Source organism: Arachis hypogaea, chromosome 9 (assembly GCF_003086295.3).
Source record: "Arachis hypogaea cultivar Tifrunner chromosome 9, arahy.Tifrunner.gnm2.J5K5, whole genome shotgun sequence".
Lineage (NCBI taxonomy): Eukaryota > Viridiplantae > Streptophyta > Magnoliopsida > Fabales > Fabaceae > Arachis > Arachis hypogaea.
The window spans coordinates 103,675,590-103,690,855 of record NC_092044.1 but is presented as its reverse complement, the minus strand read 5'-3'; the positions used below and the strand labels follow the sequence as shown (position 1 = coordinate 103,690,855).

At 32.6% G+C, this 15,266-nt stretch overlaps 1 protein-coding gene across 1 annotated transcript; it reads left to right on the top strand.

Moving 5' to 3' along the window:
- The first annotated feature begins 12,915 nt into the window (after positions 1-12,915).
- On the top strand, positions 12,916-14,621 carry LOC112711405 (probable glutathione S-transferase). The gene is made up of 2 exons (XM_025764048.3): positions 12,916-13,655; positions 14,120-14,621. Exons 1-2 carry the CDS (start codon positions 13,347-13,349, stop codon positions 14,477-14,479), a joined length of 669 nt encoding a protein of 222 aa, XP_025619833.1. The 5' UTR covers positions 12,916-13,346; the 3' UTR covers positions 14,480-14,621.
- Positions 14,622-15,266: the final 645 nt, after the last annotated feature.

Below are 15,266 nucleotides of genomic sequence, written 5' to 3'. Positions count from 1 at the left end.
TTGAGAGAGGGGTTTTTTGTGATTATTAAAAAGTTTTTTAAAAAAATTTTAACAGAGTTAACGCTAAGATAACATTAATATGATTTTAAAATGTTAGGGATATAAATAGGACGATTAAAATATTAGGGACAAGTTTGGGACTCACCCTAAACGTTAAAAAAATGATACTTTACTCTATGTTATTTACTAATAACTAAATTAATAATTATCGGCAGATTTATCCAACGATAAATTCGCCGGTAAACTTAAATTTTAATTTTTTTTTATAAATTCACTCATCATTATCCTCCTCCTACAGTAGAAGAGAATAAAAGCATATATAACTAATACCAACCAATCAAATAAGTAAAAAAGATAAAATTAAAGTACAAAAAGAAAAAAATATAATAACCAACTTTACTACAGGACAGTAACTCCCATATTCTGCAAAAAAAAAAAGAAAAATTAAGTATATATACAGATTATGACTAGAAACTTGTCTTAAAGTATTGTTTGTACACTTATGAAAAAAATTAAAGCCAATTAAAAACCTTTTATGTTCAATAAAAGATAATCCATATATCATATCTTATTACTGTTAATGGCTTATGTAGTTGACTTAGTAAGCTTAATCCAAATTAAAATTCTACTTACTACTAGCCAAATTAACATATAAATTTGTTCACTTTTTTTTAATCATTAAGATTTCGAAAAAATTAAAAATAGACTATAAAATTTACAGAGAATATTCACCCTATCAATGTTTGGTAACATCATATTCTCTAAATTTTCGATTTATATGTTACTTCAATTTTTTTTTAAAATAAGATATAAATAATTGAATGTTAGCTTTATAGGCATAATAAACCGAAAAAATGACCAAAAAAAAGCACAAAAATAGAGAGAAAGTAAAAGTAGAGATAACTAATGTGTGATTGAATTTTAAGTTTCAATAAGCCAATAAGAGAATAATTATGAAAATAATAGCAAAAACTAATCATCAATAATAAAATAACTTAAAAACAAGTAATTAATTTTTGCCTGCCTCCACGAGCCTTGCTAACCTAATTGTTTTGAAACTGCAACGACAAAAGAAGTTAAAATTCAAACAGGTTAAAAATAATTTGAAAACTAATTCAAAAATTTTTAAAACAAGTACTAAACAATATTCCACATAAATAAACACTCACAACTGCAATAGATTTGTTATATTGGTGCTCTTTCTTATACTGTTCTCTGAACTCAAACTTATAAAACGAAAACATGACAAAAAATCTCAACTAAGAATCAAGAACAAACTAAAAATCATAACAAGAGAGTTAGATGCAAATCAATAATAACTAATTACGTCAAATTAAATAAATTATCTAAACCTACATTAAAATTTAGAATTGAAAAACTGAAAAAATTCAGTATAAAAAATTTATGGAATAAACTGAAAAAAAGCTTAGTCAAAAGTAAAATAAGTAAACTCACCCACATTGTAGAAGCAGAACCAAGAACATAGAGATGGAAGAATCATGAGAAGAGGAAGTAGAGGATGCCGATGTGGCAGGAACTAAGTACGACTGGCAGCGAGAATCCGAGGTGACGAGAACGTCTGAACCACGAACCACAGTCACTGAAGAAGGAGAGACATAGGGTTAGGGTTCAAAAAGGGATTAGGTTTTTATTTTAAATGAAGTAAAAATGGGGATGGAATAGGAAGAGGGATGAGGGTAACTCACTTTGAAGAGGACAGAGAGACGCAGATCGGCAATTAAGGGAGCAACGACAGCGACAGCAGTGGCAGGAACAACAAAAACAGCGGCTACAAAACGATCAATGTGGCGCAAGGAGCACCTAGCCGAGTTTACGGATTCTTTAGATGCAATTAGTGGTCGCCGACGCTAGCGGAGGGGCTGCCAAAGGTGGTTTAGGGGGGGAGAGGAGAAGTTTAGAGAAAGAGAGAGATAGTAGTTCAAAAATGAGGGAAAATAGGGTTTGCGGTTCAAACTTAGGGTAAGATTACCGTCGAATTTACCGGCAGAAAAATCCAATGGTAATGCTTTGAAAGTGACCAAAACACAGCGTTGCACTAATTAGGAATTACTGAAAGATAAATTTGACGGTAATCTTGGCGCCAATTTTTCTTGTTTTTCCTCCGATTATTACAAGCGACTTTACGGTCAAAAATCAAATTTGACAGTAACCTTTTTATCTAACAAATTTATTGTCGAATCCTCCAATAAATCCATCGCTAACGTCCTGTGCTAATTCGACGGTAAATGCGATGGTATTCAGTATTTTTCTTGTAATGGACATCCATATTAAACCATAAAAAATATGTATTATAATGCAGATGCATATCTGTATTCATAAAAATAATTAATGATTTATCTCAATCTTCTTCAATTAAAGTCTTTTGTATCCCTAATAGGGTTAAATTGCAACTCTTGTAATGGAAAAAGAGCTTCAGAGGTGACTTTGATATGTTGGGAACCGAAACTCTAGAGTTACTATTTTTTTGTTGCCCACGGTATTCCCAAGACGACAGGCTAAAGACCAATCCGTCGTGAAATTTAGCTTGACTGCTTCACTTATTAAACCCTAAAGTCCAAATAAAATAGTATCTCTAGTTTTATTCTCATTTAATTACAAATCAAAAGTAATAATAATTTATTCAATTCAACATTTATGACAATAAATAAGATCGCCGTTATATAAGTCATTTAACGTGAAATAGTTTAATTTACGATTATAATTGATATATATATTATCCATAAATAGATTAAAATTTAGTAATTTTCTAACATAGAATATCCTAAAAGATAAAAAATTAAATATATATTTATAATATCTAATATAAGTAGGAAACCTTGATTTTAAAATGGTATTTTATTCTTTTTAAATTCAAATTCAAATTTTTTTATTTTTATGCAACTAAACAAATTTAAACCCAAAACGATAGTTTGGTAATTTAAAATTAACTAAAAGAAATTTAGTCAATAAAGATTATATAAGGTATTTTTTAAGATAATAGTGGTATTTTATTCAATAGAGAAATAAATACAATATTCAAAAGTCAGGTCAAGAAAAATAAAAAAAGAGGATTCTCAAATATTCACAAACAGGTGAAATTGTAGGAAGAAAATAATCTAGAAAAGTAAATAGGAAAAAAAATCTTAAAAAACTATGTATAAGATAAAATAGATAGCTCTTGATTCAACCTAAGCAATGTTACTTGCACTTTTTCTTGAGGCTCTTGGACATGCTTGAAAACTCGCTGACACCTTTCCTTCCAAATATTCCAAGCTATAATCAAAACCAGTCAAACTCTTTGAGAGCTTGTTCCTTGAAGTCCAGTTTGTAACATCGAAGCCCTCCACGAATTGAAGAACAAGGAACATCTATGGTCTGAAATAAGGTAAGTCAAAAGATTCTTCTTCCATACTAGATTAGCGTCTCCAAAGAAAAATAGACAGTGCATGAGTGATTCTGGAGCTGACTTGTAGATTGGACAAGTTGCCGAAGTAGATGGGAACCGCTGGTGGATGAGAAGTAGAACAAGAAGCTTACCATAGAGGATTTTTCTTGCAAAGAGAAAATTCTTGTGAGAAATTTTCATCTTCCATAAATGGCTCAAAACTGGCCTCTGTTGCATAAAGTTCGGACAAAATTTAATAGAAGTATGGTAAAATTGGTAAACAATCCTATACCCTGATGCAACATCATATGTCTTTACTATGTTCATTACCCATTGAATTGTATCTTCAGCTTCTTCTGGAGTTATAGAGAGGATTCGCTGAGCAATTTCTAGAGGAAAAAGATTTAAGATTAATACTTGGTTTCACTGTTTATTTGACAAAAACGACCCTTTCACCCATAACAAATGGTAACTATCTGATAGTAGTGAGAATGTTATCGTGAAATTTTCGGGATTTGGGGAGACCGCTGACAGTTCACAACCTTAAAGGGATTGTTCAATCCCACTCCCCCGAGTTGGTTTTTCTTTGTAAATAAAAAACCAATCTCGACATATGGAAAGAAAATTCAAGACTTGTGGTTATTCTAATTGGCAAATTGTATCCTTTTGGTAGTGTGGGTGGACTTGCATTGGCAAGGAAGGATGATTTTGTTATTCAAATTTTCAATTGTTCTGAGTTCTATATCGCTGCTTTGATAAAAGATGTCGCTCTTAACATTGAATGAAACATTGTAGATGTTTATTTAAATTGGAATGAGAATATTCGACTATCCTAATTCCAAGAAATCTCTTTGGTGTTCTTCAAACTCCAAGGTAAATAGTTATTGTTGGTGATTTTAATTCTATTATTGATCAAGGTGAGAAACTTGGTGGTAATCCTAAATCTCATTCTTCTATTGCTGGCTTTAGTTACTTTATTGGAGATATCTCGTTGATTGATTTGGTAATGGTGGGTAGACCATTTACTTAGAGTAATAGATGCAGGGAAGGTGAACTAATTTAGGAAAAGCTTGACAGAGCACTTGTCGAAGAATCTTTATCCCAATTATACTCTCATCCCATAGTCTTTAGACTATCAGACACAGGTTTTGATTATGTCCCCTCCTTTTGGACACTAACTACCAACCAGAGAGATCAAATAGGAGATTCAATTTTAATCCCGCTGGTATAGTGAAAAACAAATTCGTAACTTCATCAGCGAGGTCTGAAACTCAATATAGAAGGTTCAGCAATGTTTAGATTATTTCAAAAGTTTAAATTGATTAGCTCCGATTGGTTCTCTGGCAAAAGAATAACTCTACAAATTCTAAAAAGGAGATTGTAGAGGTTACTGCTTTTCTAGAACAAAAATAGTCATCAAACATCATGGGAGACACTGAATTACTTGCGCTTGAACAACAGTTTGAAAAAGCATATTTGGATGAGGAATTTTATTGGAAAGAAAAATCTAAAATTAAATGGATAAAGGAAGGAGGCCAAAATACAAACTTCTTCCATCAATAATTTAAATCTAGAACTAGAAGAAATAAGATATGACATTGATGAGCGGATAATTTATACGCTTTTTGGCATTGTTTTTAGTATGTTTTTGGTATGATCTAGTTAGTTTTTAGTATATTTTTATTAGTTTTTAGTTAAAATTCACTTTTCTTGACTTTACTATGAGTTTGTGAGTTTTTCTATGATTTCAGGTATTTTCTGGCTGAAATTGAGGGACCTGAGCAAAAATCTGATTCAGAGACTGAAAAGGACTGCAGATGTTGTTGGATTCTGACCTCCCTGCACTCGAAGTGGATTTTCTGGAGCTACAGATACCCATTTGGCGCGCTCTCAACGGCGTTGGAAAGTAGACATCCTGGGCTTTCCAGAAATATATGATAGTCCATACTTTGCCCAAGATTTGATGGCCCAAACCGGCGTTCAAAGTCACCCTCAGGAATTCCAGCGTTAAACGCCGGAACTGGCACAAGAATGGGAGTTAAACGCCCAAACTGGCACCAAAGCTGGCGTTTAACTCCAAGAAGAGTCTCTACATGAAAATGCTTCATTGCTCAGCCCAAGCACACACCAAGTGGGCCCGGAAGTGGATTTTTATGTCATTTACTCATCTCTGTAAACCCTAGGCTACTAGTTTTCTATAAATAGGACCTTTTACTATTGTATTTTCATCTTTGGATCTTTGAATCTTTGGATCATTTGAGAGCTTTTGATCATGTTTTTATGATTGAACCCTCTTTGGGAGGCTGGCCTCACGGCCATGCCTAGACCTTGTTCTTATGCATTTTCAATGGTGGAGTTTCTACACACCATAGATTAAGGTGTGGAGCTCTGCTGTACCTCGAGTATTAATGCAATTACTATTGTTCTTCTATTCAATTCCGCTTGTTCTTGTTCTAAGATACCACTTGTTCTTCAACTTGATGAATGTGATGATCCGTGACACTCATCATCATTCTCACCTATGAACGTGTGACTGACAACCACCTCCGTTCTACCTTAGATTGGGTGGATATCTCTTGGATTCCTGATACACGATGCATGGTTGATCGCCTGACAACCGAGCGCTCGCCTGACAAACGAGCCAGCCATTCCGTGAGATCAGAGTCTTCGTGGTATAGGCTAGAACTGATGGCGGCATTCAAGAGAATCCGGAAGGTCTAACCTTGTCTGTGGTATTCTGAGTAGGATTCAATGATTGAATGACTGTGACGTGCTTCAAACTCCTAAAGGCGGGGTGTTAGTGACAGACGCAAAAGAATCACTGGATTCTATTCCGGCCTGATCGAGAACCGACAGATGGATAGCCGTGCCGTGACAGGGTGCGTTGAACATTTCCACTGAGAGGATGGGAGGTAGCCACTGACAACGGTGAAACCCTTGCTTAAGCTTGCCATGGAAAGGAGTAAGAAGGATTGGATGAAGACAGTAGGAAAGCAGAGAGACGGAAGGGACAAGTATCTTCATACGCTTATCTGAAATTCCTACCAATGAATTACATAAGTATCTCTATCTTTATCTTTATGTTTTATTCGTATATCACCATACCCATTTGAGTTTGCCTGACTAAGATTTACAAGGTGACCATAGCTTGCTTCATACCAACAATCTCTGTGGGATCGACCCTTACTCGCGTAAGGTTTATTACTTGGACGACCCAGTACACTTGCTGGTTAGTTGTGCGAAGTTGTGTTTATGCCATGGTATTGAACACCAAGTTTTTGGATTCATTACCGGGGATTATTTGATTTGTGAAAAGTATTGATCACAATTTCGTGCACCAGACATCTGCAGAGGGATAATGGGGATATGACAACAACCAATGCTAATATTGTTAAGGTGGCTGAGGACTACTTTAAGAATATTTTTACATCTTCTAATAAGCTAGATCCTGGGCCTTTCTCACAGACTTTGAGCCTACAGTTATAGCTAATATGAACTGTAGCCTTTTCCACAGACTTTAAGCCTATAGTTATAGCTAATATGAATTGTAGGCTCAAAAGACCTGTTTCTATGAAGGAGGTAAAAAGAGCTACTTTTAGTATCTACCCTCAGAGTGAACCAAGAGAGGATGGTATAACGGTTAAATTCTTCCAATTCAACTGGGATATAGTAGGAGAAGACGTGTTTCGGGCTGTGAGGAGTTTCTTTGCTGGAGGTAGAATTTTAAAAAGTTTTAACTATACCAATATCTGTCTGGTGCCAAAGGTCCCAGATGCAAGCGATATGACTCAGATAAGGCCCATCAGTTTCTCCTTTATTGTCTACAAAATTATTTCGAAGGCACCGGTCCACAGACTCCAAAGGTGTATGAACAAGGTAATTAGTCCTACTCAAAGTGCATTCTTGAAAGGTAGACTTATTTCTTATAACATTCTTATATCACACGAATGTATGCACTACCTTAAATAAAAGAAACGAGGCTTGGAATATGAAATGATACTCAAACTTGATATGAGTAAAGCCTACGACAGGGTAGGGTGACATTTTCTATGGTTTATTATGGAGAAGTTGGGCTTTGAATCAAGATTTATTGACTGGATTCCTGAATTGTTAAAAATCCTTTCTTACCCTGTTATTGTGGAAAGTCAACTCTATGTTTTTTTTAAACCAAATATAGGCATCCGTCAAGATGACCATCTATCCCCTTTTCTTTTCTTGTTATGTACAGAAGAACTTTCCTTCTTGCTACACAAAGTAGAGCAAAACAGTCTCATTTAGAGAATTCAAACAAACAGAAGATGCCTAATTATAAATCACTTGCAATTCGTTGATGATTCCATTCTATTTTATAAAGTCTCAGAAAATAGTTGTGCCTCTATTCTAGAATTATTGGAATCTTATAAGAGATTCAGTGGGCAAAGAGTTAATCTTAATAAATTGGCCCTGTTCTTTAATAATAACACTTCAGAGCTTATTAGAACCTCCCTAGTAGCCTAGCTGAATATTTCTCACATAGATGCATAGGATAAATATTTGGGTCTACCTTCCCTTGTCACCTGCTCTAAAAAAGTCACCTTCAACTCAATCAAAGATAAGGTTCTCAAAAGGACACAAAGATTAAAAAAAAAAAAGTACTTGTTATCTAATGGAAGAAGACAGGTATTACTCCGAGCAGTTAGTGAAACCATACCAATATACATATTGTCATGTTTTAAACTTCCGGATAACTTGCTAAATGAAATTCATAGTATTCTAACCTAGTTCTGGCGGGGGTAGCAAGGTTCTGAAAAGCAAATAATGTGGATTAGTTGGGATAAGATGACTAGGCTTAAAAAAGAAGGCGGACTTGGTTCAAAGATCTTAGGATTTAAAACCTCTGGTTCTTTTGGGTAAACAGTGTATAAAAATCGTGACTCAACCTAACTCTGTTTTTTCTAAAATACTTAAAAGTAAATATTTCAGATTTAATTTCATTCTTATAGTAGAAGTAGAAACCTTATCTTATTAGAGTTGGCAAAGTATTCTTGAAGAAAAGCGAGTTGTAGAGAAAGACATTAGTTGAAAAGTAAATTCTGGTGATATTCGAATTTCAGTGAGCCATATCTCCCTCTTTCTTACCCCTTTACTATTCCACCATCTGCAGCACGATTATATAAGGTACTTTAGTAATGTAAAATCAAATTAAAATATCTAAATTTTAGTACAGTCAGTTAATATTAATGTATATTTTAGTCTTTTTTATATCAATATTCAAAAAATAATTTAATCTTTTTAAAATTAACTAAAACGATATTTGATTTGTTTTCTTAAAACAATATTCAAAATTTAAAATTTCTAATACAATAAAAAATATAATTAATTGTGTAAGGGTTTTTTAACTTTTTTATTAATTAACTAAATATTATTTTAGTCTTTTTAAATTAATCCTACAAGATTATTTAGTCTTCTAAAAATTAATTATACAATTATTTAATATTTTTAAAGATAAAATTCAATTTTTTTCTAATATGCTCGAACAATGTTAGATTAATCAAATTATTAAGGTATTTTACAACAACAACAAAGCCTTGTCCCACTAAGTGGGGTCGGCTACATGAATCAAACGACGCCATTGTGCTCTGTCATGTATCATGTCTACAGAGAGACCGTTTACATGTAGATCTCGTTTGACCACCTCATGGATGGTCTTCTTAGGTCTTCCTCTGCCTTTCGCCCTTTGTCCATCTTCCATCTCATCCACCCTCCTGACTGGATGTTCTATCGGTCTTCTTCTCACATGTCCAAACCACCTGAGACGTGATTCAACCATCTTTTCCACAATGGGTGCTACTCCAACTCTCTCCCTTATATCTTCATTCCTTATTTTATCCAATCGCGTATGACCACTCATCCATCTCAACATCTTCATCTCTGCCACACTCAGCTTATGTTCGTGCTCCCCTTTAGCTGCCCAACACTCCGTACCATACAGCATAGCCGGTCTTATAGCGGTGCGATAGAATTTACCTTTAAGTTTTAAAGGCACTTTTTTGTCGCATATAAAACCAGATGCACTCCGCCATTTTGACCAACCTGCTTGGATCCTATGATTTACATCATGTTCAATCTCTCCATTATCCTGTATGATGCACCCAAGATACTTAAAACTTTTAACTTTTCGTAGGGTGTTCTCTCCAATTTTCACCTCTATATTGGAGTTTTCCCTTCTAAGACTGAACTTACATTCCATATATTCCGTCTTGCTACGGCTTATGCGCAGACCATACACTTCTAGAGCTTCTCTCCATAACTCCAACTTCTTATTTAGGTCTTCCCTTGACTCTCCCATAAGGACGATATCATCGGCAAAAAGCATGCACCATGGCACAGGCTCTTGGATGTGCTCTGTGAGTACTTCCAAGACTAATGTGAAAAGGTATGGACTTAAGGATGATCCCTGGTGTAATCCTATACCAATAGAGAATTCCTCTGTCACACCACCTTGAGTCTTCACACTAGTTGTGGCCCCATCATACATGTCTTTAATTGCCCGAATATATGCGATCCTTACTCTCCTCTTTTCTAAAACCTTCCATAAGACCTCCCTTGGTACCCTATCATACGCTTTTTCCAAATCAATAAACACCATGTGTAGATCCCTTTTATTACTATGATACCTCTCCATCATCCTTCTTAATAGGTATATCGCTTCAGTGGTAGATCTGCCTGGCATAAATCCAAATTGGTTCTCTGTTACTTGTGTCTCTTTTCTCAACCTCCGTTCTATCACCCTTTCCCATAACTTCATAGTATGACTCATAAGCTTAATCCCTCTATAATTTCCGCAACTTCGTATATCCCCCTTATTCTTATAGATAGGTACCAAGGTGCTCTTTCTCCACTCATCAGGCATCTTCTTTGACCTTAAAATCTCATTAAAAAGCTTGGTTAACCAGTTGATGCCTTTTCCTCCAAGACCCTTCCAAACCTCAATCGGGATATTATCAGGTCCTACTGCCCTGCCATTTTTCATCTGCTTTAAAGCCTCTTTTACCTCGAAGTCTCGAATCCTTCGATAGTAGTCAAAGTTTTGATCTTCTTCCCTTGTGCATAATCGACCAAGACTCGGAAGAGTCTTCTGTCCCTCATTGAATAACTCGTAGAAGTAGCTCTTCCACCTTTCATTAATCTTCTCCTCTTGAGCCAACACCTCTCCATCCTTATCCTTTATGCACTTAACCTGATCCAAATCTCTCGTTCTTCTTTCCCGGCTCTTTGCAATTCTATATATACCTTTTTCTCCTTCTTTCGTGCCCAAAGACTGGTAGAGACCCTCATATGCTCTTGTTCTTACTTCACTTACAGCCACTTTTGTCTCTTTCTTAGCCACCTTATATTTTTCCCAATTATCTGCATTGCGGCATAAAGACCACTCTTTAAAGCATTCTCTTTTTATCTTTATCTTTTCTTGTATACTCGCATTCCACCACCAGGACTCCTTGTCTCTTGGTCTTATTCCTTTAGATTCACCAAAACTTTCTTTTGCTGTTCTTCTAATAACTTCTGCCATCTCCCTCCACATCTCTTCCGCGCTTCCATTCCCATCCCACTTTGCCTCTTCTCCTACCCGTCTTAGGAAGCTTCTTTGTTCCTCACTTTTCATCCGCCACCACCTCGTCCTTGGGTTCTTCGTATGATGTCTTTTCCTCAACTTTTGCTCAACGCGAAAATCCATGACGAGCACCCTATGTTGTGTTGTCAAACTCTCTCCCGGGATAATTTTATAGTTAATGCAAAATTTCCGGTCGACTCTCCTCAACAAGAAGAAGTCGATTTGAGAGCTTGTCATGCCACTCTTATAGGTTATAAGATGTTCATCTCTCTTTTTAAAACATGTATTTGCGATGAGAAGATCAAAAGTTGAGGAAAAGTCCAAAATAGTTTTACCCTCGGCATTGATCACCCCGAAACCATGGCCTCCGTGAATACTCCCATATCCAGTCACTTCTCTCCCAACATGGCCATTTAAATCTCCTCCTAAAAAAATCTTATCTCCGAAAGATATGCCTTGAACCAAACTCTCTAGATCCTCCCAAAACCTTATCTTTTGATTTTTCGTCTTTCAACATGCATTAAACAGTCTTAATCTTAAATTTGCATTTTTATCTTTTTATAATTAACTATAAAAAATTATTTTAGTCTTGTAAAAATCAATCAATAGGATAGTTTAGCATATTTACAATCAAATTTAATTTTTTAGTTTTTAATATAATAAAAATAGTTTAGTTAATATTATAATAATATTTAAATTTTTAAAATTAATGGTACAAGATATTTTAATATAATATTTTATTTTATTTAAATATAAACTATATATTTATTTTTTGAAATAAACCTTTATTAGTTTTTATTTCAAAAAGCGAAGAGAGTGATACGTGGCTATGACACTCTACTTGGTTATGTCGTTTTTTAAGGATGAGCATAATTTCAAAATCTGCCTCTGTATTGGGGAATCGAATTTTATATTTTAAAGGTATGAAAGTTGTTTATATATAAATCATTTTTATTATAAATCAATAATACTATATGACTAAATTATTTTACTAATTAAGTTTAATTAAATTGATTTAATAGTTTATTAGCACAATAAAAATTAATTAAAAAAAGAGACACATACATAAAAAAAAAGAAAAATAACTTTATTCAATTTATATTAGTTATAAAAATAACATGTTCACTTAATATTTTTTTATTTGATTATATCGCATAAAAAACCACATATAAATAAATATTTTAGATAATTTATTATAAAGACTTTATAGTATTTCTCATCATATTAAAAATATTCACAAAAAATAAAATTATTTTTTACTAATTTATACATTATTAAATATCTAAAGTGATGGATATAATAAAAATTTATACGAAATTATTTTTATATAAAATTATTATTTTAGACTATTAAATAATAATTTAATTAAATATATTAAATTATTTAACCATTTTTAATTAACAACAAAGATAATTATATGAATTTACCAATACTATCGTCCTCCAAGACATTTCCTTCTTGAATCTGGGTTTGTAAAATTGCTGATGGAAGCGCTTACGGCAGGAAAACAAAATAATGGATTATTAAACGAATTTTATCAATAATGACAGATCCCGATCTATCTTTCTACAATGTTTTATTATTTATTTTGAACATTGACATTTCAACATCGAAAAGTCAATTTTATATATATCCAAAAGTGGAAATTCGACTATTGAAGTAAAAGTTATATTAAATTATAAAATAATGAATAGAAACTAATACGACACACGAAACTACATACGAAAGTTTGTTTGTTTAAACATTAATATTTGCGAAATAGAAACTCTAGGACGGTAGTTTTTAATAATTTTAGTGAGCATAAATATTAAATTATTTTTAATAAATAAATTTTAAAAATATATAGATATAAATTTTAATAAATATAAAAATAAATTATATATTTTTAATTTATAAATATCTATAAATATAAGTATAAATTATTATTGATTAAATGCTCATTTAAAATATTAAAAAACTGCGATTCTGCGAACTCTTCTTCAGTATATCTTCACTACTAAGACGAGGGATCCAGTAGGAAGCTTTCTTCCATTTTCATTTATGTTTTTATCAAAAACTCAAAGTTCAAATTTTTAATATATTTATTATATATTTATTAAAACAAAAACTTAAAAGTTTTACTAATAGTAATTTTAATATATAACTTTTTTTGAATATACTAAACTGATAAAAAAATTGGAGCATTTTTTCCGAGAGTTTACAATCATAAATGTGAAATTCAAGTTGACCATTACAATCAACTAAAAGTCTAAAACTACTTGAGATATTATATTAATTTCTTAGGTTTAAACTTGATGAACACGCCAGAATCCAGATGACTAAACTCAATATAAAGAGAGATAGAGTGAGGAGGTGACACTAAACACAAAAATGGAAGATTTGAAGTTACATGGATTTTGGTATAGTCCCTTTACAATGAGGGTGGTATGGACCTTGAAATTGAAGGGTCTATCATATGAGAACATTGAGGAAGATCGCTTCAATAAGAGCCCTCAACTTCTTGAATACAACCCTGTGCATAAGAAGACCCCAGTGCTTGTTCATGGTGGAAAACCCATTTGTGAGTCCATGATCATTGTTCAATACATTGATGAGTTATGGCCACAGAATTCATTGGTCCCTCATGATTCCTATGAGAGAGCTCAAGCAAGGTTCTGGGTTGCATATTCTGAACAAATGGTAAGATTTTTAGAAATTAATATTTTTGTGTTTTGTTATTAGTGCTTTTAACTTTTGCATGCCATTATTAGACTTTGCAAACCTAAAAATAAAATTTTATTTTTGTTGTAAAAATAAAGATAAGAATAATTATCTAAATTAATTTTTAAGATTTTAAAATTGGACGCTTTATCTAGGTTTTTAAATTTTAAAATACATAAAATAATTTTCAATGTTTACTTCTATTAGATAATATAATCTTTTTCATTAATTATTAACAATGATTGATGTTGACGTGAAATATTATTTTGCACACGTGGCTGATAATAATAATAATAATAAACTTTGTAGCTTAACAGGATTCTCGCTTTCTAGTCATTTTTATGCTAATTAACTTTGTACCGTAGTATCAAAGTTTTTTATGAATAATAATAATAATATCGATTCAATGTTGTCAATAATTAATGGATTAACGTTTATACTAGGTTCCTGCACTGCCAGCACTCATTCAAAGCAATAGTGCGGAAGAGAAAGAAAAGGCCGTACAGAAGGCCTGGGAAAACTTCAAAGTCCTTGAAGATCATTGCTTAGCTGATAAGAGAAAATTCTTCGGTGGTGACAAAATTAACATTGTGGACATAGCTATTGGATCATTTTTCGTATTTTTTGTCACTATAGAAGATCTTAAACAAGTAAAGATACTGGTAGCTGAAAAGTTCCCTCTCTTACATTTATGGTTTGATAATTTCAAGAATGCCCCAGTTATCAAAGAAAATTTCCCTGATAGGGAGAAAATGTTGGCTACTATGAAGCCTTTCTTGGAGAGGAGGTTGGCATCTTCCTAAGAAGTCAGCATCTATATTTATGTGCTTGTTTCTTTATATACCAACCTTCTGTTGGGTTTGACTTATTGTGCTTGTAAGGTATAACAGAAGTTTGAGTTTATTGTATTTCTTGAAATAATGGATTCGGTTTCCTTTTAAGTCATTGGCAAACCTCTATGAAATAGATTGGGACATATTAAAACGCCAATTAGTAGAATTTGGTTTAGTTCTATTATGAATTTGTAGTTTTACACTTTTACTACTTGAGAAGCTATGGCTAAAGTATAAATTATTGGAAAAGTCTAGGAGACCAGCAGTTTTGTTGAATTTTGGCCAGCATGTAACCAGCAGAGGAAGGTGAGCCATTAGATAAAATCTCACACCAATCTCACACTATCAAATCATCATTGATGGCTAGTTGATGACTAACAATCACAAAAATTGCTGGCTCCCTAGCATTGCTCTAAATTAATTATATAATCATGTTAGTTATATTCTAAAATTAACCATTAAAATTAATTATTAATATAAAATATACATTAAAAATAAATATATAATAACTAATTTTAATAATTAATTTTAATATGTAAATAATATTTTTATTAATTATAATATAATACGATGTCTCATACAATGAGGGACGAAACAAGAATAATTTGATGTTTAGTAATTTACTAAAATATTTTATATTTCTATTTTTAACAATAAATTTTAAATGAAAGTTAAATATCTATGTGAAAATATACACAAATGTATTTAATATCTAATTAAATAAAAGACATATTATGAATCTTGTTATTATTGAAGT

Bases quoted from the DNA above. Each gene is read 5' to 3' on its own strand.
- LOC112711405 (XM_025764048.3), top strand. From the start codon at position 13,347: ATGGAAGATTTGAAGTTACATGGATTTTGGTATAGTCCCTTTACAATG. The intron at 13,656-14,119 runs GTAAGATTTTTA...CGTTTATACTAG, and splicing joins TTGCATATTCTGAACAAATG to GTTCCTGCACTGCCAGCACT.